At 40.1% G+C, this 27184-nt stretch overlaps 1 protein-coding gene across 2 annotated transcripts in view; it reads right to left on the reverse strand.

Moving 5' to 3' along the window:
- Positions 1-1201: 1201 nt before the first annotated feature.
- The window catches only part of foxp4 (forkhead box P4), a 133524-nt gene continuing 107541 nt past the window's right edge, over positions 1202-27184 (reverse strand). The window contains exons 9-17 of one of the 2 annotated variants that reach the window (XM_053484131.1): positions 21456-21543; positions 17652-17735; positions 15135-15336; positions 14932-15008; positions 14365-14466; positions 10019-10140; positions 7155-7221; positions 1841-2013; positions 1202-1705 (exon numbers count right to left, since the gene is read on the reverse strand). In XM_053484131.1, the coding sequence (XP_053340106.1) occupies positions 1558-1705; positions 1841-2013; positions 7155-7221; positions 10019-10140; positions 14365-14466; positions 14932-15008; positions 15135-15336; positions 17652-17735; positions 21456-21543 (1063 nt within the window). In that variant the 3' untranslated portion in view covers positions 1202-1557. The remainder of the gene's footprint in view (positions 1706-1840; positions 2014-7154; positions 7222-10018; positions 10141-14364; positions 14467-14931; positions 15009-15134; positions 15337-17651; positions 17736-21455; positions 21544-27184) is intronic. The other variant, XM_053484130.1, reaches the window with a different exon arrangement.

Consider the following 27184-nt stretch of genomic DNA (forward strand, 5'->3'; position numbering starts at 1 on the left):
CATGCTGAGCAGACATTTCGGTAAGCACTCGTATATCTACTGTAGATGATTTGTGGATCTTTGAAACAGTTAGGCCACAGTAAGAATTCCCCTGGCGATGAGAGGGAAACCTGTGGGTTGAGGTATTCTGCGACCGCAATAGCATCTCTTTAAAACAACGGTTTGTATCGAAGCTGAACGTCAAGAAGAATTTCCGAAATCAAATCATAAACGCTTAAGAAAAATATAGATTGCCTGTAGGGATCTTTCAGGGAACCTGAACATTTAACCTTCGCTTTGACCGAGCCCATCTTCCTGGTCCTGGTTTCTGTCGCTACATTGATAGTAAGTGCTCTTCTAAATAATCTGTAGGTAACAGGGTGTTCTGGGTAAAGCAGGAATTATTAATGAGTCACTCCAAAATCTAGCTCATTTGGAATGATAATAATTCTTTGATTAAATAAAAAATTTAAACAACTTAAAAAAAAATAAAAAATCAACCTAGAGATCTGGAACTAAAGTACACCACAATGTGAGAGACTGATCCTGTAGAAGTCGCTCACTGTGAAATAACGAATGCGAAATCAATGTTTAAAAGATCATTAAAAAGCTACGTCACACACACACGGTGAATCAAAAGCGTCATGTCTCTGAACACGGCTGCCAGCGCTGACACGCCACTTGGTCCTGGATCCTTTTTGATTTTTCTGGAGGTGGGGAAACAATTTCATGTCTCGTTTTCTTGAACTGGTCTAACAAAAGCATAGAGAAAGCGAGAAAGAGAGAGCTGTTTGGTTTCTTGCCATCAGATGTTCAGATGCCAGGATAGTCATCACAAAATTAACACTGCTCCAAGACTGGAAAACTCCACCCCGCTTTTTTTTTTCTCCAACGGATTTCAGAAATCGTAAGGTCAAAGGTCAAAAGGTAAGACAGAGGGAGTCAGTTGCTCTGGTCATGTTTTGATCCCTTTTTTTTTCTGTTTTATTTTTTTTGTCGTTCAGGAAAGGGGCATGATACCCCTGACAGAACCGGAAAGTCCCAGATAGAACCAGAAGTTTCATTCAATATGGTTTAGTTCATGTTTTCCTTTGTTGGATGCGTGAACGTCATACCCGAGGTAAACCGCAGCTGCAGTCTTATTCCAAAGCAGTTCTCAGGCCAGGCAGAAAAAAAAAATGGAAAAAAAGGTAACTAAAGCTGATAAGACAGGAGGAGTAGAAGTGAGGCGCTTTGTGGCTGACTTGCCCGTCAGTCTGGCACGGATTGTTCGGGGCACGGGGTACAAACCGGTCTCAAATACATGAGTGGCTTAGAACTTGTCTCTGGGACTTGAAAAAGTTTTTTTTTAGCGAAGAGATCAAATGAGGAAAAGTAGAGAGACATAAAAAAATTATGAGCTAAAAAAAAAAAAAAGAAATTTATAAAATGCATGACGGACTGATGAGGGGTACACCCTGTTTTGGTTTCTTGATGTTGGGGTTGTTTCCGTATCTTCTCTCTTAGTTTTTCCTTTTTGTGGTTATTTTTACGCCTTGCGCAGGAACGAAAGGCAGGGACCGCATACCCCGCCCACCTTTATTCCAGCTCCTCGGTGGGAAGCTCCTCCTCCATGTCGCGATCGTCACTGGGCATGCTCAGGTTCTGAGTGACAGATGCAATGAGGGACACGGGCCGGCTGTCCTCCTCAAGCTCTGCGGGTTCCTCCTTCACGTGGATCTGGTGTCTGAGGCAGCGAAAACACACACACACACACACACACACACAAATTTAATAACACTAGTAATTTTTTTAAACATTTGCTACAATTCATAAAGTGGTAAAAAAAAAAAATTTTTGGCAAGATCCCGTCCTGTCTTACCCGTATTGTTGTGGAGACAGTCCGGGGCTGCAGCTGCCGTTGCTGTTCACCTGTTCCACGGTGCTGCTCACGTCATCGTGACCCACGTGCAGCATGTTAAGGCTGGCTCCTGTGCTGTTGCTCAGCAGCGTGGGGCTGTTCAGGAGGCTCAAACTGCTCTCCGCTAGTGCTGCCTGCAGACACACACACACATATAACCAATCAGTGATTTGCTTTGTAGTCTAATCATGCATCATAGTCATGATACATTATATCGCAGTGTATGCTTACAGCTTCACATCTGTGAGTGTGTGTGTGTGTGTGTGTGTAATTAGACCAGCAGGCCAGGAGAGGTCACACAGGTCAGACTAGGCAGTGAGAGGATTTATAGGCGTATTGAAGCTGAGTGAAGGTGGAGGCACGCTGTGATCAGGTAGTGACTTGCAGTACAGGAGCACACAGCTGGCCTGTTTTATGATGGACGCTCTGTACAGGCCCGAACACTTCCCCATGCTAAATTATCTTCAGACGCTGTGTGTTATTACTCCTGCGTAACCTGTAATAGTGCATCGCAGAGCTTGCTCAGTGTAGCCCATGTAAAAGGATTTGCTAATTGAGATCAGAAAGACAGTATGGTTTCCAGATAATAAACAGCTAATGACTTTTAGGCTGCATCATGTCTTTTCTTCTTGACGTTTTTATGATCATTTTGATGATTTAATCTTATTTCAGTTTTGTATTTTGCACCACACAATTTCACTCTTTTTTGTTAAGTTCTATTCTTGTTTTCTTCATGTTTTCTCCTCCCTTTTCTTTTTAGACAGAATGTTAGCTTAGGAATAAGTACTGTCGCCTCGCGGTTGGAGGATGCTTCGGGTCAGTGTGGAGATTGCATGTTCTCCCTGTGCTTGGTGGGTTTTACTCTTGTGTAAGCTGACTGTTGTTTTCAAATTTTGTGTAGAGCATGATTGGGTGTGTAAGTGTATGTGTGCATGTGCCCTGATATAAGCTTGAGGCCACATGACCCTACACACACATTAATAGATGAATGGATTAATTATTATTATTATTATTATACATGATTGATTCTTATGACCGCTTTTATCATCTTTTTAATTTCCATTTAATGTGACCTTAATTTGATGTTTGTGTGCTTAAGTGGCTTAATGATAATAATAATAATAATAATAATAATAATAATAATAAAAATAATAATAATAATAATTGGTGTTCTTCATTGTATTTCTATCACAACTCAGGTATTATATCAGACTTTAACTTTAAATTAATTTAACTTTAATTTAAATGAACAATACGGACAGTGAAATAAAAAAAAAGTATGTTGACTTGAGGGGAGAAGTTGGAATGCAGAAATCTACATTAAATACAGTACTATATCACTCTACAGCAACATTTAATAAGGGCTGAAAGGTTTTACCCAGTATTTACGACACTATTTTGCAGTTTGGTGTGAAGCCTGTGATGAAATCTTATTGCTCACATGTTAATGTATTTAATGTAATTTTCATTTTCAACAGCAAGCACAAAAAGCTGATGATTTTTCAGAAACATAATACTCAATTCAATGCTCGTATAATGCCAGGGCAATGCTTTAAGACTGAGCAAACTGAATAAATGATTGGATCATCACAAGGGCCGGTTTAGCGATGTCACCACTAGGGGTCTCCTTGCTTCCACACAGGATACACACAACAGCTTGGCTCGACAGAGAAGCTTCGCTCAGTGATGCGTTCTTTCAAATCGTTTGAACCCTCAGGTACTAATGACATTCATATATATATATACTGTATGTGTATACATGGACTGATGAGGTGTACACCCTCTACCTGAACAAATATATTTTATGTGCTAGTGAAAGAATTCAACATGTTATTCTTTTATTTCATATATATATTTCATAAAGTGTTAAATTCTTTCACTAGCACATAAAATTGATTTGTTCCTAGCTTTAGAAACGAGGGTAAAGAAGGGTTTAACAGGAGAAGGGAAGTGTAAAGTAATGGTTGGCAGGATAAAAAAACACACATATTGACATTTTAATGCCGAGAGGAAAGGAGTTCTGGTCAGTGTCTCCCATTAGGCGCAGTGGTTTCAGAAGTCGTCGAGCTGAAAACTTTATATGCATTTCATGCCAACCCAAATGGATAAGACTTGCCAAAACGCTGAGCCGAGAAAGAGAGGGTGAATAACAGGCGTCCCGTTTCACTGCATGTGTCAGACCTGATTAAAATAAAGTTAAACAAAATAACAAAACTGAGAGATTGTTTTTTTTTTTAATAGATGCAGTAAAAATGCTTGTGTGGTGCACGTGCCGTTGGTTCATATTGTACTGATGTGCTGATGATGTGATGACGCGCCAACTCTGCAAAACTAGACGAACACTCATCGAGGGCAATGATCTTATTGCAACAGGACACACACCACCCGACTCTAGGGTTTGTTATCTGGGCGTGTACTGGAATTATGTCCATTTCTGCAGTCACATGACATAAGCATTTTATGTTTTATGTGTGATTTGTTAGTTCAAAGTTTTTGACTCATGTTAGTGTTATTAAAATACTCCTTAAAATAATAATAATGGCTTGTCTTTTTTTTTATCACTTTAAAGCATAACCTTGAACACAATTCCTCAGCTCCAGCATGTAACACTGAGTCCTGTGTGTTTCCCCAAAAGCATTGAGGCACAAATCTTTTTGAGGAGAAACATGCAGTTGACCCGCTGGTTCGCATTGCCCTTACTGAATTATGTACGACAGAAGTCCTGCCGCTTGCCTCGAGTGTTCTCCATTTCCTCCAACTCAGGAAGGAAACATGTGCTACGATTTCACATGCTCATTGTATTCCTGAAATATTTTATCTCAGCATGACAGAGCTTGCGCAAAGTATTTTTTTGTTTTACTGAAAACCTTTTGCCTTAACAGTTGCTGTCAAATTGATGCCACATTGTCATCTTTAAATATGCTAGTTAAGCTGGAGGGTTTCTTATGTACACATGGCATATGTGCTAAATGTTACACCACTCAAATATGGGTGGAAATAAATAAATATTAGATTTATTTTTTAATACGACTTGGTTTTACGTTGTGTTTTATATCTATATTTCTTTATTTCAAAATCTAATTTATGACAAATTTATTATAGATTTATTTATTCATTTTGTGTTTTTTTATATTGCTTTAGGTCCAGGTATGTTTACGCCTTACATGTGCTAAAAGATTTTTTTTTATTCAAAAAAAAAATTAAAATAAAATAAATAATAATAATAATAATAATAATAATAATATCAGTCAAAAGTTTGGACATGTCTCCTAATTTATGGGGTTTTTTTTATTTATTGATTTATTTTCAACATTCTAGATTAAAACTGTGAAAAACACCTGGAATTATGTAATTAGTAAGTAACAAAGTTCATTTAGAGTTATCAGCCTGAGAAATCACCAATTAATCTAACCAGATTAGAGCCGTTATGAAGGCTTTACAGATCATAAGTAGCAGAAACGTCTCAATATCAACTGTTTAAAGGAGATTATTGCATATTTAGGACACCTTGAGCATTGTTTTACGATGTAGAAAGAAATAAAAATCAGCAAAGACGTTAAAGAAATGAAGTTAGAAGGTTGTCCAAACTTTTCTGTGTTGATATTCTTTGTCTTGAACAAGCTCCTATAAAAGGAACATATGGGTATACAGTACTAATCCTAATAATCCAATGTTGCAAACTGCTGTACATGCTTTATAAGGAAACAGCACACTCCATTATACTATTTTAACTTTTTAAAATAGACGCGTTATGGTGTGTTACAATTCTGGTAACACAGTCTTCAGCTGCCCAACTTCTAACTTTTGTAACACACAGGGAGTTTTTACTAACAAAATCAATCGAGTCTGGTCTCGACCTGGTCACAGTGTTAAGCATTTTTTTTCTTCTTAAAACACACCGCATGTTCCAAAAATCAAAAAAAGCAAAATCATGTTATAAGGGTCGTACTGAAAGTAATACAAAAGTGGGCGTGAATTTTTCATGAACTGACATCTTGGTAAAGTCACTCAACTCAACTGTACTACTCAACACAGTCTTCATCACTTCAGAACTTTTCCCATCGCATGGTCTTTAAACTTCTACATCCATCCGTGCACACTGCTCTTGATAATGATGTCATCTACATATACTGTGCATTCTGTATAGCACAATGTAACACCATCAACTGGGACGAAGGGGACTTACAAAAAAGATTCGAGTCAAAAAATGCATCGCTTGTGACGAAGATTATGTTGATTGGTGCCTTTGTATAGAGAAAGAGCCTACCAATTTGAACAATGTATGTCAATTCATTAAAAAAAAAAAGTTGCTTTTTTTGCATTACTTTCGGTTCAGCCTCCGTAGACAAGGGGAAAAAACCAATCAAGGAAAAAAAATGTTCAAACCTGGATTTTACTTGGTAACGTAGTGCTGCGTAAATGTTTGCAGCTCTTTTGTTTAAGGTTTGTTTATCTGTGGCTCTTTTCAGGATGAGCAGTCCCATTTCCATAGTGATGGCCTGTGTGGTTAGTGAGGGACGAACTGGACTATGTGTGTGTGTGTGTGTGTGTGTGTGGCCGTGATGAGATGGGCTGTTTGTTTTTCAGGCGCCGACATCGCTTGTCCTGTGAGGAGATGGATGGGTACCGACCTGACAGAGAGTGAGTGAGCAGAACACACACATGCTCTGGCGCACACACAAAAACACGTACACACACTTCCCGACTGAGCACACACAGGGACCTGAAACCCCCCCTTCCCCCCCCGCCCAAAATCTATCTCTGTTCACTCGAAGTGCGGGAAACACACACACATACACAAACACATAATGAGAAACACCAAGCCGAACTCACTTGGTCAGATGGAACCCATGAGAGCCTCAGAGAAACCTTACAGCTTCAGTACATCACACACACACACACACACACACGAACATGAACACACACAGTGCTGAGGTTTCTGAGCGCCGACTGAAATAACATAAGCCGCATGACACCGTGGCTTTCAAATGGATTTTCTAGGACAGACACTAATTTTATGCTGTGACCTTAATTGACAAATACTTGATGCTATAAATCACGACTCAGTGTGTGTGTGAGTGTGTGTGTGTGTGTGTGTGGGGAGGACACGAGAGGAGGTTTGGGAGAATGTGCTAATTAGTGGAGGAAATTGATATCAGCGCCCTTGTGCGCTCGATCCGGCCATGTGTGTGTGTGTGTGTGTGTGTGTGTGTGTGTGTGTGAAAGGAGGAAGCAATATCTAACAGACACACGCTCTTACAGTACACACACTCACCTGGTAGCTGGCGTTCAAGGAGCCGAAGCCCAATCCAGAGATCATGTTCTTCACCAGAGTGGGACTTCTGGAAAACAGAGAGAGAGAGAGAGAGAGAGAGAGAGAGGATGAGTTATCATTCTGGTGTAAAAAAAAAAGGAACCTCACAAAAGCTCAGCGTTATGCATGTGACCTGAGCCACTTTGCATGTATTTGCTTTGATGTGTCTACGCACACACACACGCACACATCATGTGTGCTACAGGACTGAAATCTACTGAGTAATTTGCCGTCGTCACTCTGTCAGGTCTCGAGAAAGCACCTAACATCTGTTTGCTCGAATGTATGCAGGCGTGCTTCTCTGCCGTGCATCTGCTTGCCTTGTGCACTAAATGCTAAAGACACTGAAGGGAACCACACACACACACACACACATACACACACACAGTGAACACAAACTGGACCGTTGTGCTTACTCTGAAGAAAAATCATGATGATGGGAAGCTTATTAAAGCAATCTCGCATGCCAATAACGATTACCGCATTGCTGCACCTTAGACCCGCACCTTAGGAAAGAAAATTCCAGACACATCAACTTATCCCAATTATTAAACCTATTACACTTATTACAAGTCTGGAGAGATTGAAAAAAATGTGTAGAAAGCTAAGGACAGGCTAAGTGATGTTACAGGAATGCGCTTGCCGACATTGGAATCGGATTCACAGAGAGCTGGCGCTGGTCCATTCCGCCTGAAGGCTCGGTTTTCGTGATTGCGACTCTAAATAAATCTAAGAAATGTGATCAGAGTGTTGGCACCTGGGTGCGGCTGATGAATTCTCGTGTTTATGTAACCATCAGCAAAATCTCCTGAATAAACGGCTTGTTGTTAAAAGGTGTGGGTTTAAGCAAGCAGCTGCAGCGGTGTATCGAATAAGAAATTATAGTAGTAAGAAAGAAAAGAAAAAAAGGAATTACTCCCAAAACTGAGTACAAGGTATGTCGAAGTCAAACTTTTGATTGTGCAGATAACAGAAGAGTAAAAAAAACTACTTTTATGACTCTATATAATCCCCTGCTACACTAATACACTTATCCCAGTGTTTCATTAGTGCTTGGATACCATCAAGGTAGAAAGTTCTCTCAGTAAGTCTGAGCCATACAGTATTTGGACTGCCTGGACTTCTGAAATGCTGGCCTCCCAGGAACTCCTTTACTGACCCAAACATGTGAGAATGGCTCAGAGTGATGTCAGGACTGTACATGGGATGTGACAATGACTCCCAGCTGAGATCCTATAAGTGGTACTCGTGAATGATTGTGATTCTCCGTTGATTTTCAGGGATCAGACGTTTCACTCGATGAATGTTCACTTGAACGTCTGCAGTGGGCTCTGAGCCACCTCGGCCGGGATCATCATTCACGGATATACCGCCTTCTTTTAAAATGTTTGCACCATTCAAATGTTTTACTACGGCTAAGAGTCTTATAAAAAAAAAAGTCTTTTGTAAATCACTTTTCTGTCTGTACTCATTAAAAAGTCCTGGTTTGACTTGAGCGCCCCTCATATGTGATTCAAATACACTGTTGGAGGACGTTACTTTGTAAAGTAACTAATAACATTACAAAATTACTGTCATTAAAAAGTAATCAGTTACATTACAGCGTTACATTCTTATAAAAGTAACTAGTTTGAGTACTTTTCCATTGCAGTAAATGAAAACTCCTTTGTGATTCCTCATGCATGTTGTTTTAGTCAAGACCTTTATAATTATTTATAATCCGTTAACTACTAATACCCCTATGTCACCTACGCGGTTTTGCGCGGTGAACGTTTTTTTGGTTTTGTCGCTGTGATAATGTTTCCATCTTTTTGCACGTCGTTCCTCGCGGAAGCTCGCGGACCTTGCAGAACTTTGCAGAACGTCGGGCGGTTACTTGCAGCGGCTCACGGTGCCTAACACCGCTTCCCACCGCGAGTCAAACCGCATAGGTGAGATAGGGGTAAGCAGGAATAACAGAGGGGAAGCGGGTTATTGGGAGCGGGGCTTGTAGGATGACTTTCACACACACACACACACAGACACACACACACACTAACATAATGACTGCTGTCTGGTTTACAGATTACATAAACTGTCTGAATAACGAACCTAACATATTAGATTACTCGTTACATCAAAAAAATAATCCAAGTACTCGAATGTGTTAAACCCAACACTATTCAAATACTAGTAGTTAAATAGAAGTGTGCATGCAAAATCTGTCATCACCTCCATTTTTAAAACAATTAATTAGACCAAGTTTTTTTTTTTTTTTTTTACATTGGCTTACAAGCCTCTGTATTTCCTTTCATTTGATTGGCTATTCTTCCAGGTGATATTTTTTATAGATATTTATTCAAATCGACGCCAACCGCATCTTTTTCAAACTGCTACTCATGCAGTGTTACAGGGTGGCATAATAAACACCGACAAACGTGCGCCAAATTCACAGACGCCTGTGATTATTGGCTAGTGTCTATGAGCTTGATGCGAGAGCGCGCTGCGAGTAAGCTAATTTTTTTTTCATTCAGTCTACTTAAAATTCTATTAATCAGTCATTCTTGTACCCCACACCTTTGAGAAAAAAAAAGTTGAAATGAGCCATCATGATAAAAAAACAAAAAACGAATAATAATACTAGGGTTAAACTGTAAATATTGGCACCCTGAACAGCAATACATTTGATCCGAGTGCAATCTGTTGAATCGTCTAATTATATGACACGAAGGAGTTGTTTGTTTTTATATTTCATGAATATGGATGTAAGGAGATCTTTACGCCTTCGCTTGAAGGGAGGAAAACACTGAATCTGTAAAACAGCTTCAACAGCGGCGACGACCTACCCGGTCATCTTTGGTGGTCTCCTCTTTTGGTATTCCACTTCGTCCACAGTCCAAACAGCACCCTTGACGTTCTCCACTCGCACAAAGCATTTGTGGAGGCTCAGGTTATGGCGCACAGCATTCTGGGTAAAGAGAAAAATGATTATTATTATTATTATTATTATTATTTATTTATATATTTTTACCAATTCTCCTAGGAGGTATTTGAGATAAAAAGTAGAACTAGAGACTTTAGAAAGAGTAACAAGTTCATACTTCACACATTTATAGCAAATATGAGGAAAAGAGAAGCGAGAGTTTCTGTAGCGAGAAACAGAGATACTGTAATACTGTAGGGAGAGAAGGAAAGGAAGAGAGAAAAACGAGGGCACAATAAGAGTTGGTCACATGGTATTGCTTGAAATGCAATTACTGTACTGCTTCCTCTAAACAGTCTTTAATAACGGCATAAATCGTATACCTGCTTTCTAATTAAAAGCCTGCTTGTGATGATAAGCATAAAAAAAGGCCAGTTCAATGAGGGATGTGTGGATGTGAGTTTATCTCCTCATCTCATATTCCTCCCTGCATACGCACACACACACACACACACACACACACACACAGATGCGCAGACGATTACGCCTTTCACCACCACTACACACACGCACAGCACCAATTAAGTGCATATTCCACCAAGTAGTAGTGACACCGGGGTAGCACTCCGTCACACCAGTAGGAGGAAAAGAAGAAGAAAAGAAGAAGAAGCAAAACTCCCTGTCTCCAAATGCTAAATTTAAGGGGAAAAAAAGATGCGCCTTTCTTCCCCCAGCAGCAAACCCCCATCACTTTTTTTTTTTTTTTTTTAAATTTCACTAATCAGCCACTATCCAGAATAACACCCCCGAGGGAAGCCCCTTCCTTTTCATCTGCTATTTGTAGTTTGTTCATGCCCAATTTCATTACCAATTTTAATTCGTGTATAATTAAATCCTGTGTATTTTTTCTGACACGCTCCTTTTTTCCCCCCCTTCCGCAGCCCATGAGGGAGGGACTGCTGATGCCGGAATCACTCCTAACCGTAATTACAAGTGCCATAATCAGACGAGGCCTCCCTCCTTTGAATAAATTTCCCGGCGCAGGAGCGATGATGCTTAGTTTTGCAAATTAGTATGACCCCAATTTCAGCCTGCCACCTCGCCAATTTTATTTGCATTCCCATCCGTGATGAAAGACTAATTCTCCCAGTTAAAACATTAGCGGCAATTTAAAGGGGGTCAGCCTCGGCAGACATAAACAAAATGCTTTGCTGGCTGGGTGTGTGCGCGTGGCGTGTGAGAGGGATGACGGCGTAGATGCTCTGGAGAGGGGCAGCGATATTAGAAAAGATGGAACTCGTGACGTGGGTGTCAAACGGGTCTCGCCTACTCGAGTGGCGGTGCCCGCACAAAGGAAACCGCCGTGCCAGGCGCCATTTTAGCATCTCATCAGGGTTGGCGATTCGTCTTCCTCTGGCCATATTAACCATTTCACAACTGGTCTCAACACTGGTCAGGATAATGCCGATGTACGGCTAAACGCTTCCCATCAATTAAACACTCCAGGATACAGGGAACCTTAATGGGTTTAAATTCTGAACAGCTTAGAGAAGACACAAGGAGGCTAAGTAGTGCATCTTTAGTGCGACAGACATTTAATTTACGCTTGAATGCGAAAACCAGACGCACCAAGCCTAAATAAATAGACGTGTTTACAATTAAGTGGCTCCTAGAGCTTTATACTTCAGAGAGTTTTTTTTCCCCCGCTCTGATGGTGAAAAAAAAAAAGATTTACTGTTTAGATTTGAAGTGTAACAAGAAACACTTGACCTGAGATCAAACAGTCGTCTGCAAACGCACGACAAGAGTGTGTGCTGCGAAGAAGAGCGGGAAGATTTATTGATGCGAATCATGGTTCTAGGCAAGGTTCATCTTTACACCTAAGGGACAGCCTGTGACTGATCAATGACTTCCCCCTGCTCTTTCCATGAAATATGAATGGTCATTAACCGCGCTGCAGAACATAGAGCCCCATTTCTATATTTAATACCGTGGCTAAACGACCGACGAGAGAAGGAGAAGGAGAGAGAGAGGGATTGTGTGGATATATTACAAAAGAGGAAGAAAATGGGAGGAAGACAGTGGCAGATGAGAGCACGAGGAACTGCGTCTATTAATTGTTAAATTTCATAAAAGTGAAATGAGACGTTACAGATATATATTCCAGCCACCTGTCTTCTCTTTTGCTTCTCATCATCACTCCATCTCTGACCTCTCTAAGGGTACGCCGTTGCTCTTTTTTCTTTTCTTTTCTTTTTTTTTTTTTACCCTTTTTTCGTTTCCAAGCTCCTTTTTTTTTCTTTGTACAGAAAGCATCTGCAACGAAGCTACAACCTTAAAGTGGCCTTAAAATGTTTTGAGGTTTGCAATTTGATGCCATTTCATCGAAAAAAGCAATACGGTGGAATGCAGTGAAAGTCACTAAAGAGAAGAGAAGTGACAGAGAGAGATGAAGTGAGATGTAGTTTCTGTTCTTTTTTACTATCAGGTCTGTCCTGTCTGTGTAGTAACCGAATCACATGTGATTTAAAGCGTGTTATTCGACATCAAACACACACACGCACACACAAAGCAGGGATCTGTGTAGACAAGACGTGCTAGCTGTAGTGCCCAGAGGAGTGCCAGGCTCCTGGGGAGAGATGCAGGGCTGCGATAGAGCGACACGGTGGAGCAGAGCTGCGCGGACGCTAATCAGCGGGCCGAATTAAACCAACTGATAAGCGAGCGACGTGCCCGCGGCGTGATAAAACAAAGCTCTGTTTGTGTGTGTGTGTGTGTGTGTGTGTGTGTGGAGACACAGTTAAAAGTGACAAAGCACGAGTCCTCGTCTCATGAATACACATACAGTAAAAGGAAACCAGCATTCAAAACTGTTTATGCTTTTAAACTTTAAGGTCTGTCAGTGACTCCTAACTGGTGCTTAATGAGAACCAGTAAAATGTGCTTTTTTCCTTGTCCATTAAAGATAAAAAAAATATATTTTTTTAAGTTATCTGGTATTTCTCGCTTTCAGTTTGCGCTTGAGAGAAGCGAACAGAAGGCTGACATTAAGCAGTGACATGTAGGCCCTCGGTGAAAAATGAAATTATCCTAATGAAACACACACACACACACACACACACACACACACACACACACACACAGCTTTTCCTAAAACATCCATGAAATGAAACTTTAACTAAATGAAATATGGCTTTACTTCCAATGAGGACAGAAAAAAAACGAGTTTAGACTTCCAACAAGTCCTCAAGGGTTCCTTAGATAGTTAAGAGATTCTTCACATTTTAAAAGTGTGTTCTACCTGAAGCCCCGTGTGACCGGGAAGCACTTGAGGAAATCTAGGGATCTACATAGCACCTGTAAGGATTTCCCCAAGATTTAATTTTATTCTTCTTCAAATGTCTTGATTTTTTTTGTAATTATTATTATTTAAACATTGGACAGTTTGATTGGTGTATTTGATTTAAATTCACATAAATTTATAACAAAAGGTAAAAAATTCACAAGTAAGCTGAAGCTACAGTATATCTCATCGTTATAAATGTCCTTATGCAGTTTTAAAACAAAAGTCCTTTCTATAGTTTTACAAAGAAAACCCCCTGTTTTTAGTCAAGTAGTATCGGCTTACGATCTGGGGACTAACTGTTACAGAAGGCGGAAATGACAAGCAAATAAAAAAAATAATAAAAAAAAGTCCCTGAATACATTTTTTCTTCTCTACCAAACACCAGGCGGAACATTGGCCTGCTTTCTCTCCGACAGTCACGCGGGAGACAATAGGGACGGCGGATCGGGGCAACACAAAAGAGCGGGATAGACAGAACGGAAAAGAAAGCAGGCGGGGTCGTGCCCTGGCTGGCCGGGAACAGAGTTGGCATCATTAATTATGGCTGCATGTTATCAGAATGTGGCCCTTGGCACACGGGGCAGAATTTACTACTGTTTGCATCAGGCAGAACAATGGGGCTGACTCAGTGCGTCTGCGGTTTAGCCGTGTTGCTAGGTGGGGGAAGCAGCCGGGCTTACAGGCAGGACGCTTACTCAATAAAATGACCATATGAAACATGACTCAATGGATAAATCAGACAAATAAACTACACTCATTTAAGTGTTTTTTTAACATTGGCAGGTAATTAAACTACATCTATATCTAATGCGAGCAAACATCAGGCTGTCTTATACAGAATGGAAAAAAAAGTTGTTTTTTTTGTTTTTTTAAAGAAAGAAATCTGCTTATTTTATGGTGCTTATAATGATTTTATGTCTCACCTTCCAGGTTGCTGTATTTCTCCTGAAATAGGCGAACATTCGTGTAAACCAGTTGTAGATCTCATTGAGAGTCAACTGTCGCTCAGGGGATTCAAGAATAGCCTAAAGAGAGAGAGAGAGCGAGAGAGAGAGAGAGAGAGCGAGAGAGAGATTGAAAGTGATTGAAATGTCTGCTATTAGAGACGCATTAGCTGATGAGCCATCTGCAGTCACTGTGTTAGAACTGGAGGTGTATGTTTCAGCATGGCTGACGCTGTGCTTTGGAAATGATCATAAATCCACAGTTATGAACACACACACACACACACACACACACTTCTCTTTCTTTCACTCACAGACTCAGAACTCAGACGCAGAGTGCAAATATCATAATCTATCACTCTCACAATCTCGCTTTACTATTTTTTCTGTAGAAGTCTTTTTTACACTAGTTACAATATAGCAAAAGCATAAAAAGTGGGTCACTTTTTATAGTTATGATACACCTAAACACAAAATGCGTGAGTGTGAAATAGTTGGATGGATTGCCTCTGATTATATAGGCGATATAGGTTCGAGCAGACTTACATGCCGTATCAGAGACGCGTACGTGAACGGAGGTCTGACGTCAGCGTTTTTGTAGAATTCACAATTCTGGGCGAGCTCTGTCAAAACACCAACAGTTAAGAACTCATTTTAACACACGTAAACAGGTCTGTATTGTAATTCTGTGGTCAATGTGTACAAGTACAGTGTGTGTGTGTGAAAGTGTGTACAGTGCGCGTGCTGACCAGATGCAATGGGGGTGCAGTATTTGTCGGAATTGCGCCGGCGGATGGGACCAACACCGTGTAGGCTGGAGGAGCTGATGACGGACGGGCCCTGCCTCAGGGGGGTGATGGGAGCTGCTGCCGAAGTGGGAGGGTGAGGTAAACCCTCGGGGAATGGATCGCTGTCCCGCTTCAACAGAGAGGCGCTCGACGCCAAGTTCAGCTACAGAGTGAAAGAGAGAGAGAGAGAGAGAGAGAGAGAGAGAGAGATAGAGTAATGAATTAAGCGCTTTTATCCTGTCAAGGTCCAAATAAACTTTTATCAACATCTAAATCAGCTTTTCCAGAATTATAAACATGAGTTATTGTTTTTGCAACTGAATCATTTTTTAATGATAATAATAAAAATAAAAAATAATAATCTAAAATTATCCAATAATTTTTCTTTTTCCCATTATTATGCATAAAATGTAACTTTTTTCGTTTTGAAAAATAACTGACTAACGAACAATAAAGTAATCTCTAACATGATATTTCGGAGATTTATTTTAAGTCATTCGGACATTTTGCTGGCAAAAATTCTCTCAAAAAAGTGCAATAAACCTTCTTTTTTATGACTGAGAGAAAAGAGATTTATAAGGCTATTGCCATGAATATTATTTTGTCTTGCTAATAATTGGGTTGAAAGTAAAAGTAAAAAAAAAAAAAAAGTGTAAGATTTACTGTGGTCAAGAATTGGTAAGTGATGAAATAAAATAGAGGCTGGATCAATTGCGTAAATTTGAATCCTTCCTCTCACCACAAAGCTCCTCAGTCGACCACAAAATTGTTTTTTAGAAGTTCAAACACGTCTTTACAGGATCATGCTATCCCGTTTCACTGCAGCTTTGATTCTTACACGCCGTGCTGTACAATAATCTTCCGCCTTCTCATTACAGCGCAGGGAAATACAATCGCCGTAAATTCGCTATCGCTCCCATGCTGAGAGCCGAGACCCACGCCAGTCACGCCAGGGCCAGTTGGCACGCGGGCTCCATTATAAGACGATCTGCTAAGATGGGATTTTTTTTTTTTAAATCCCCTTGTGCATCTTTGACACGTGGGCGAATGCACCAAAGCTCCTTAGTGGCGCACAATTAGAGTGATGCAAAAGGAACAAAAACAAAGCAATACAAAAGGGAGGAGGAACACAATCTGGCAACAAACAGCACGTGGCTGAGGTTAGCCGCCCTCGCTAGCGTTGCCCAATTAGCTATGGCGGGCGTGCGGAGGAGCGCTGGGAGATGAAGCGAGGCTTTTCCAGGGCTGCTTGTTTGCCTCTAATTAAAATTATCACAAGCACGTGCAATAACGGAGAAAGGAGGGGCAGGAGGTGTAGCAGCAATAGGTTTGAAGCTAATATGGCGAATTAAACCGCACCATCCCTCTTTCCCACCCCCATCCCCTTTTTTTTTTGCCTCTCCTCACCTCCTCTCCTCACCAAACCAACCTGGCCCATCTCCAGTAATTAGAGGGGCAAAATTGTTTAACAGGTACTTAATTAACACTGGCGCTGTGCCAGCTTGCCATAATGCCCGCTGTACAGGCGGGACTGAGAATGACGTCCTGCTGAGGGACGACTCCCGAGCTCCTCCTCTTCGCTAGCGCGCCTTCTCTCGGCGGTGATCCCGTCCCGACTTGGCATCCCATTACAGTTTTTGATGGGACCCCATTGCGTGGATTTGTCTCCAAACAGAACAGGAGACGCCGCCTATTTTTCCGCCCCTCTGTCCCGCTTTTTATATCCCTATTCCAAATTAAGACACTCCAGTTCTAATTGTCAATTAATTTCAACATCTTCATATTTTAATAAGACTCCTCATCAATCTCGGCATGAAATATTCATTAGACACCTAATCACTGCGAGCTGGGCTTGGAGGACAGAAAAAAAATTATGCAGAGCTTTGTATTAAGTGAAGGTACGATACATTACTCTCTCTCTCTCTCTCATACGCAAACACACACACACACACACACACAGACGGCACACAGATCCGCAAGTCATTTCATTTGTGCAGGAGCACAGACTAGTCCAGCTGTAAGTGATTACTTGGTGTATGTAGAGCCTAACACCGAGCCTGTGTTTAAACTGCATTTGAGACGCTTGTTTAGACACACGATTAATGACTCAAGAAAACATGTGTACTTAGATAATCGGTAAACATTTAAGCCTTCGTGTTGCATACCGTAACATTCAACAGACAGGCCAGGTCTTTTTTTTTTCCTTGGCTCTCTAGAAACTAGTGCAAGCCTTCAAAGGTTGCAGAAAGCAAAGAAGGAAAAGAGCAGTACCTGGAGATGCCAACAGAGGGCACTGTTTTTACTTTGCACATACACTAGACTCTACATTACACTGAGACTGACTTGTTGGACCATATTCAGCAATTGTGTTAATACCTAATGTATTTTTTTATTTTATTTATGGACATGGACACAACTTCAAACGGTCCTAAAACAGGATGCAGCCGATGATGCAGAGGTTAAAGGTCACGCACGTACCGGTTGGTTGAAGGGCTTTGGCTCTGATGGACGCATGTGCAGGTGGGTCATCATGGCCTGAAGTCGCTCGCTCTCCTTGGCCAGCTGCAAGCAACCAACACACACACACACATACACACACACACACACACACACACACACACACACACACACACAATTTATTAATTTATTAATGTATTAAAGTTCTCAGTGTATTCAACTTGTGTGTACACAACATATATATATATATATATATATATATATACACTGTATTTATATATCAATTATACAGTAATAAAAAAATAATACAATATCATCCTCCCCTGCTTTGTTTTTTTTTTGTGTATGAATATGATTTTTATTTGGATCATGTCATTCTACTGTATTTCTCAGGTTTAAAAAATGCCTCTTGTGCATTTTGAGAGATTTATGTGACCCTGTCACATTGAATCAGATATTAATAAACATTTTTGGTGATTTGTGTATGGGTTATGTATATTTTCAGCTTTAACCTTAAGTAACCATCTTTTCTAGCTTAGTGTTTATTAAAGTGCTTTCAAACAATGTTTAAAGATTAAAACTTTCTTATTTCTGTTGTTGATTTATTTTATTTTTTTGGCAAAATTGAAACGCTGATATATTTTACTTACTGCACTCTATTGGCCATAGCGCAAAACTAACCTGTACGACCTAATACCAGACTTGATAAGCTGGTCACATATGACCTGATCCGTATGGCTATATTGTATTTCTAAATATATACTGAATTTATAGCATGTTTTATATATTTTGGAGCATGAGCTGTCAGGAAATTGGGCCCCATCATCAATCTACTTTCTATATTGCCTAAGGAGAGATGAGTGGCAACAAGAAACGAGAGTACGAGTGAAAAGGTGAGAGAGAGACAGAGACAGAGCAGACAGCGAGGACGAGGGAATCTGGATTTCTTCTTGCAGGTGTAATCATGAATCCAGTTATTCACGCTTAGAATAAAACACCCTAAAAACCTACTCCTCCTGCATGGTCTCTCTCTCTCATGCCCTGCAGCTCAACTCATCTGTACTGTATATGATGCTGATGAACACTACGTCCAGGTGCTCATGCCTTTACACTCTTCTATAGAAACATCTTACATAAACATGTTGAGCAAATGTGTGTCATTGTTGATATGATCATCATTTTTGAGAGCGTTTTTTTTTCCTGTTGAGACAATTTGATTAATACTGTATTTAAGATTTTTGAAGAGTCTTCAGCATCAGCTCACCTCAGTAAACACACAAGGAAATTATAAACAAAGAAAAAAAAAACATTCTGATTAAAATAACGGTTGATAAGTGCTAAAAGGTTTCCGAAACAACTATAAATGACTAAACAATGTGGTTTTTCCTTTTTATTAAAAAAAAATTTGTACCAAAAAAAAAAACATATGTTGTAATTTGCACATACGTATCTTGTAGAATTCGAACATAATTATGTATACAGTAATTGAATGTAAATCAGCAGGTTATGTGTAATTCTTACTGGTACAGAACTTAATGTATGGATGAACAGATTTTTTTGTATTAAAACACATTTGAATATTAAAGTCAATAACTTTACGACAATGGTAACAGTACCTTATTTTTGAAAACTTGCTTTTTTAATGTACCTAAAATTTTTCATAAATCACAGATAAATAGATAAATAATAATAATAAAATACATTACTGGTCCGTTAGCATGGAGCCAATCAGCCACAACGCTAACACCCCGGCCAGGTAAACTGAATAACATTAATAAACTATATACTAGCAAACTGGTGACGGGATCATGGATACCCGAGTCTCACCCATGTCCGTAGGAACCAAAGGGTAGCCTGTCCTATCTGATTCCAGATATAAAAGATAATGTTGTCCAGGATAGAAAGGCTGGTCCCCAAATTTCCCAGATCTCAAACTGATCAAGCACACCCATGAAGAACCAAATCTAATCCATGGAGGCCCCACCCCGCAACCCACAGCACCCAAAGGATCCAGTGCCAACATCCTGGTGCCAGACACTACAGCACTTCATCAGAACCCTAAAACCTGGGTGCTAATATTTTCAATGTTACGGCTCATCGATATACAATAAACCGTATGACAACATGAATATTTTTCACATTTCCTGGAGACTGCACTGTAACTGTTCTGCAGGATTTACTGTTTGGTTTATAACAGCATTATATTGTATGATGTAATCCTTTGTAATGCCTGCTATGATTTCCATAACTGTTTAAATAAACCCAGTTCCTGGTAATGCGCTCAGACCTCTGGACCTGACATTATGATTCTAAGTGACAAAACAATCTTTTAAATGAAGAAAAACTAATTCCATATTTCCAATATACAGTACGTACCACTGCAGTCATGACTGAAACAAGCGGCTTAATCCGATTTGGAAATTCCAAACAGTGCCGTGTACAGGCTCTTTCAGCTGAAGGAAAGGTCGCTGCTGTAAAACCCTTATTTAAGGATAATTTTCCTCTCTCTATTTTCCACTCTGTTTTCGTTCTGCTAGCTCAGGCCTGTTTATTTGCCCATTAGCTGATCTGTGTGTAATAAAGCAGCGATCAACCTTGGAACAAGATGGAGATAAACACCAGAGTACTTTTTACCTCAGTATGAACCTGGAAGCCTGATTATAGTTTAGCAGTGAACACCAGCATAAAAAAAGTATAGAAATACATACAGTAGGATGAAGTAAGGTGCTAATTAACAAAAAAAAAAAAGTTCTAATGTGTAACCCATCAACTGGGTTATCTCACTACTCTTTAAGAAAGAAAAAAGGACCCTCTCCATGCTCTGACAGCTTACCTCATTCATGTCACTGTGCATTACAGTCTGCAGCTGCATGTGTGTATGAGTGTGTGTGTGTGTGTGTGTGTGTGTGTGTGTTTCTTTCCCAGGCTATGTTTCTGGTAGCCTCTGGGTTTTCCTAATTCGACCTAAGGGTGTGTCAGTATGGGCTATCGTTAAGCGTCACTACACACTCTCCAGACAGCATCAACATCCAGTCTGATCACACACACAGACATGGGATAACATCTCACCAGTTTGATGTGTGCGGAACATTTGACTGACGGATGCGTTTCAGCACTCGCTTTGACCTGGAGGAAGCTTTTTATTTTTTTGGGGGGGTTTGAAAGCAATATAAGGAATTAAACACAAAGAGACATGCTGTTGAAGGATAAAAAATAAATCCCTTAGCATAATTAGTCTATAGTTCTATATTATTTTGTATAAATTTATAATACACAGTTACACTAAGTTTTGAATAACATACAGTAAGAAACAGCTAGAAACGGTCAGTATGTCACCAGCCTCTCGTCCAGCTGTAAGTGATTAGTTTCCTGGCTTTTGAATTAATAAGACCAAAAAGCAGCTTGTCACGTTACTGAAGATGTGAGAAAGTGCTGACACTGGAAAATCATTCTATAAATGTTAAATAACTGACTTCTTCCAGAAAGCTTCACCATATCAGATCATGATTTTAATTTTAATTGATGTGTGTATGGGTTGTTACTATAGAGGCAGAATTGCATTAACACAAGTGCATGTATATAAATTTAAAACTATTTTTCAGAGAGGTGCTATTATGCATAAAAAAACACCTTATGGACAATCAGATTTAAGAATTTTTTTTGCTGTTGTAAATCAATTAGTATTGGATTTCTGTGTAATACCAAGTACAGCAAAATAGATTAGGTAGAACACTTTTAAAAGTTATACGCATATGTCTACTGTATGTATGTTTTTCTTTAATATAATGCAGTTAGTGTGTGTGTGTGCATACGTGTGTATCTTACCTGTATCTCCAACTGCTGAACGACCTGCATCTGCACCCGACACTGGGCTGTACTGCGGTCGTCCAAGGCATGTTCATTGTTGAGGTGCCTGACAGGGAACAAGAGAAAAGGCATTCAAGTTAGCCTGACTAATGCTATATCAAATTGGCTTAAAAAAAAAAAAAAGCTAACGCTACTAGCAAAATATCATTATCAGAGGCTGAAGTAACAGATAATACTGATCCTGTGCAAAAAATGTAAAGAGCAAAAAAGTTGCATAAAAATGTTAAACAATTATATATTTACAAAATTCTTTTGATTGCCATTCATGCGCATTAAAGTGCAGTACATAAATGATGCATTGAGGATAATCTACTGTTATCAAGTCAGAGCTCTGCGTACAGACTGCCAGTGATTCTAGATGACTATATAAAATAAATAAAACTCCTTTTTTGTACTTTTGGTCAGTTCATCTGTAATATCCATCTTTTCAATAGGTGGTGATGAAAACTAATAGTACAGCACAGTAAGTTTATCAGCACTACACAATGCTTCTGCTGTAATGGTTTAATCGATGCTGAAGCCGTGAGAATCTCACAGTGAGAAATATCCACATAGTCCGTTGCACAGCTCGACGAGAAATATGATCTTTCCCCCCCCAGAGTTCGGGGGTTTTCACAGAATCAAACCATTAATAAAAAAACTTTGTTACACATTCTTGATACATTCATGCCATAAAAATATGAGCATCACTTAATCAATACAAATACCCAGTAAATATGTGTGTGTGTTTAAGCATTTCACTGCATATCGTACTGTGTATGACTGTGTATGTGAAAAATAAAATTTAGTAAAGTGTAAAGAAAAAAGCTATCAATTTGTAAGGTCATCTTACAAATTAAAATACCCACTTTGTTTTATGGTTCTACATGAAATAATGCTAAAAATAATGTTTCACATAATATTTTTTGTTAACTTTTAATTCACAAGTCTAAAAACGTTAAACAGTATTATTCCTACAGTTTTTTTTTTTTTTTTTTACTATTTTTGGCATATAAAAACAAAACAAAATGATACAGAACAACAGGAAAGCACACTCTTCGGGGAACTTGGTATAGAGTACTGTAAGTGCTTCCTCTCAGATTATATTGCGACTATGAATGAGTGTTTTATTAAAGGTAGAGTTATACCTTAGTAAATAAAGTACAAGATAAACTTACAGAGAGGGCTAGTATTAACTCTAATACGATATACACTGATCATCAATAACATTAACACAATCGCATGGTGAACTGGATAGCACTGATTAACAATTATATACCAGTAAACTGGTGACAGGATTATGGGCACCCAGGGCTCATTTATACCTGCGTAAGGGGAACAAAGCCTAGCCTGTCTGGTCTGATCCCACAGAAATGTTAATTGAGCACAAATCGCTGAAAAAAAAGTTTTTCAAAAAAAGTGATGTATCAGAACACTCAGTGCATCACAGCTTGCTGTATGTTGCTGCAGGCGAATTCTCCAGATCTTAATCTGACCGAGAATCCATGGAATGCACCGGACAAACAAATCTTATTCATGGAGGCATCACCGCGCAACCCACAGCACCCCAAGGATCCAGCGGTTACGCCCTGGAGCCAGAGACCACATCATTCAACACCGTCTTGTGGAGTCATGCCCCAAAGGGTCAGAGCTGCCCCGGCACACCAGGGGAACCTACACAACACTAGGATTGATGTTTTAGTGCTTTTGACTTGAGGTGCCTATATAGAGTGGTAAAAAGGCCCTTTTTTAAATTCATATTATTAATAGAAATAAATAAACTAATTAATTAATCATTTTGATCAACAAATTGCTACATCTACAACTACTACTTAGTTACATTTTTAAACATTTAAATACTAAACTTAAATGTCGGGTGTTAATTTTTATTTTAAATAAAACACAGTTTGTTGTAATAAAATCTTTAAAAAAAACACTTTTCACCCAACCCCTCCTACAAAAGCAAAAACCGTAAATAACTAAAAACCATGAGTTAAACACTACAAACAGAAAACCACACTTGAAACTCTATCCAGCTTCGCCTGTAGACTTCGAGATCATAAATATACGAGGGCTTAAAGAGAAATCTGGCAACATGCTGAGGCATCTTTCACTAACGCATCTGCCTTTACCCTTGCATCTGCTGTCTGCCTCCGTTTAGCACACTCAAACACACACAAACACACACGTACACAATTTTAGGACTGCTCGCGGAGACAGATTAGGGCGTGTGCAGCGTGTATTTAGTGCTGCAGCCACCGCAGCCTGACAACACACACAAACATGGAGGTCGCATCCAGCGAGGATGTCCCGGCCAAGCATGACTTCATACAAACAAACAGCCACATCAAAAAGTCCGGCCGCTTGATAGTTTGATTATTTTCCCATTCGTCGAGGCGGCTTGTGTCCGAGCTCTTTTGGGCCCTGCGTTCAAGGAAACGCTCCACACAATGGCGGATTTCCCCCCAAAGAAACACTTTTCACCCAGTGTATAAACTCTATTTCCTCTAGTGTGAAAATATAAATAATATTAGCACATGAAAGGGGGGCAGTGAAAGAGTCTAGTATTGTGCAGGATTGCGTGTGTGTGCTTGGGTGTGGGGAGCATGTAACAATATAGTGTTGGGCGATTGTTTTGGGATAAACATGAGGAGGGGAAACAGGAATACACACCTACACACACACACACACACACAAACCACTACTTTTTTTCAGTTTTTGTATGGACTCTTAAATAAGCAAGTATGATAACCCAGTCACGTCCCTTATTAAAAGAAAAAAATGTAAATGTCACAGATGTCCAGGTCCGATCTTGGAAAAGCAATAAAGACAGGATCTTTTTTTTCTCCTTTCAATTTGAATGTGTTTTGAGAAATAACAATAATAAAAAAGAATCAGGCGCTGCAGATCATGACCTTCATGAGTGGGAAAGGCGAATTATAAAAACACCTGGATATGATATCATTTGTTTTCAGAGAACAGTCAGTAAATCCAGTTCCCAATCAGTGAGTCGTCCAAACCGTGTTTTTCTTCGTGAAGCAATCATCTACCTCTTGGAGAAAACAAAACAAACACATGACGCCGCGAGAGAGAAAGAGCGAGAACGACGGAGAGCTGACGAGCTGAAAGAGTGCGGGAAAGTGTGATGAAGTCACAGCCAGAGGAGTGTAGCAGATCCAAGAAAAAAAAAAAAAAAAAAAAAGGAAGAATGTGGAGTAATGGGGAATTTGGAGTGAAAAGCACACACAGAAGAGACTAAAAAGGTCTGTGTGGAGTGTTTATATTTGTGTGTAGTAACCGTGTGCAGCGTATGCAAGATCTGGATGTTAAACTGTAAAGAGCAGGATAGAGGCATGCTGAGAGAGATCATAAGGTCTCCCGTCATTCGCAGTTACAGGAAACACACACACACACACACACACTTTCCACTTTAGAATTTGCTGATACAGTACTCATTTGCCCACTAAGCCCCGACAGCAATGTTAAAAAACCACAGGTGTGGGGGAGGTCACATGACCACACACCTGGCAGGATAAGTTCAGAGGTCATGAGAAAGCCCAAGGAGGAGAGAAAGATGAAATAAAGGTGTTTTGAGATGTTCCTCAGTGGAAAGAAGCTTTCTGTCCTCATGCTTAAGCCCCATAAAGCATCCGCTCTCTGGTGTCCAAAGGTTCAGGGGATTAGTTGATCCCGTGGGGAAATCCTGATCTTGAAAACCGAAGGCTACATCACACACACACACACACACACACACACACATACACTCATCCCCCTGTTCTCACTGTGCTGAGTCATATCTCATAAGCACTGATCTGCAAATCACTTTCGGTCTAAATCTCCTGCGATCGCTCTAATCATAGGGGAATTCCCGCGTCATCGCAAATCGTTCATCCTCTGATCCCGGAGTCTTCACTTATCTCTCCATCACTTAGTGATTGACGTACACTAATAGTGTAAGAATTTTTTTTTCCTTCCATTTTTAGTTTGAGGCAAATCGTGAGGACGGAGAGACGCAAGGAAATTAAATGAAAACAATGATGTCATATGCTCCACTAAGCCAGACGCAGATAGCTCCCCCCCCCCCCTACATGTGAATGATGATAAAAACATGATCTCACTCTTAGCTTTCCCTTCTCTTTTCTCCCCTCTCTTACTCTCTCTGAGACACACCACACCACTGAGACCGAGAGACACACCACATGCTTTATGGCATATAATAAACAGTAGCCGCACTTTTTTTTTTTTCTTCCAACGAAGCCGACAATGAGGTACTGTTTACTCGCAGGGATCTAAGCTGCCTTTACGACGACTGAGAGAAAAAAGTCGAGTGCCAACAAAAGGCCTGAGTATTCTAACACATGTAGTCTGGATATGCCAGAGAAAACTGAAGATCATTAAAGAGCTCAAGGGCAGGAGAGCGAAAAAGAAGGAAAGGACGGGGATTAGTAGTGAATGCGTGTTTTATCAATCTTGCACGACTCTATAAGAAAGACAAAACAGCAGAGGAACAGACGCTACAAGTGCCAGGCGGCCAGGCGGATCTATAGAGGAGGGGAAAAAAGTGAGAAGGGAGGAGGAAAAAAAAAGGAAGAAAAAACCCACGCTATGCTATCTCTCTTCTGATAGTGATGAATAAAAACCGCTGGCTGGGCCACGAAGGGCAGGATTGACAGCATTATCTGTCGTCCCCCCTCCCGCCCTTTCCTCTCCTCCCTCCCTCGTTTTCTTTCCCTTCTCTTTCTCTTCCTCTATTTTCCCCCAACATCCCTTTCTCTGCATGCCCCGGGGCTCTGTGAAATGAGACACCGCGCAACCAAACAACAGCTTTGCTCTTAAAACTTTCCCAGACTCCCCGGCTCTTTGATGTTTGTGTCAGCAGCCGTCATCTCTCCGCCACTCCAGCTCCCCCTAAACCCCTTGGCTTGCACTGGGCGCTCTCTTCAGGCCAGTCGCCAGGGACGCTGGCGGGAAATTTGAATAATGTCTTGGAAGAGGCGGAGCCCCTGAGCCCGAGGCTAAACCTCTGCGTATAAAATGGGCTGAGGTGGAAGAGACACCTGATGTGTTTGTGATGTCGAGACCTGCTAAAGGACACAGAAGGGAAAAAAAAGTGTATGAGAGACTACGTTATTAAAAATAACAGCTACAAATAAATACATGGAGCGAGACCCATAGAGACACGGGCTGCGTCCGTCCAGCGTCCAGAATGGACAGAATACTCTACTTGATTACTGTGAACTGAACCTCAGTATATCACTAGTATGCTAGGCGAATTCACTTTCAGAATTACCTCAGACTTCTATGTTTGTCTGCTATTTTCAGTCACCGTGACTTGAAATTGTTTTTATTTAACGGGGACAATACAGATAAATACTGCTACATACTGTAGCTTCCATTAGATAATTTACTGCAACTGTCTATGCCAATCCTTTTTTTTTTAAAGACAAAACAAACTTACAACTAGATACTTAGGATTATAAGTGTTTCCTTATGATCGCAACCAATGTGTCACAAAAAGTAAATGTAACAGTAAAAAGAACCCCAGTGCAAATGGCTCATTCTCTGTTCTACATAAAGTTAGCTGACACTGGCAGTTAAATGAGGAACTAATAAAAATAAAACATTAATAATAAATGTATTCATTTAATATGTGTCATAACATGACATACACTAGTGCATTAACAAGCTATTAGTTCTTGGGGATTAGT

The sequence above is a fragment of the Clarias gariepinus genome, chromosome 23 (assembly GCF_024256425.1).
Source record: "Clarias gariepinus isolate MV-2021 ecotype Netherlands chromosome 23, CGAR_prim_01v2, whole genome shotgun sequence".
Taxonomy (NCBI): Eukaryota; Metazoa; Chordata; class Actinopteri; order Siluriformes; family Clariidae; genus Clarias; species Clarias gariepinus.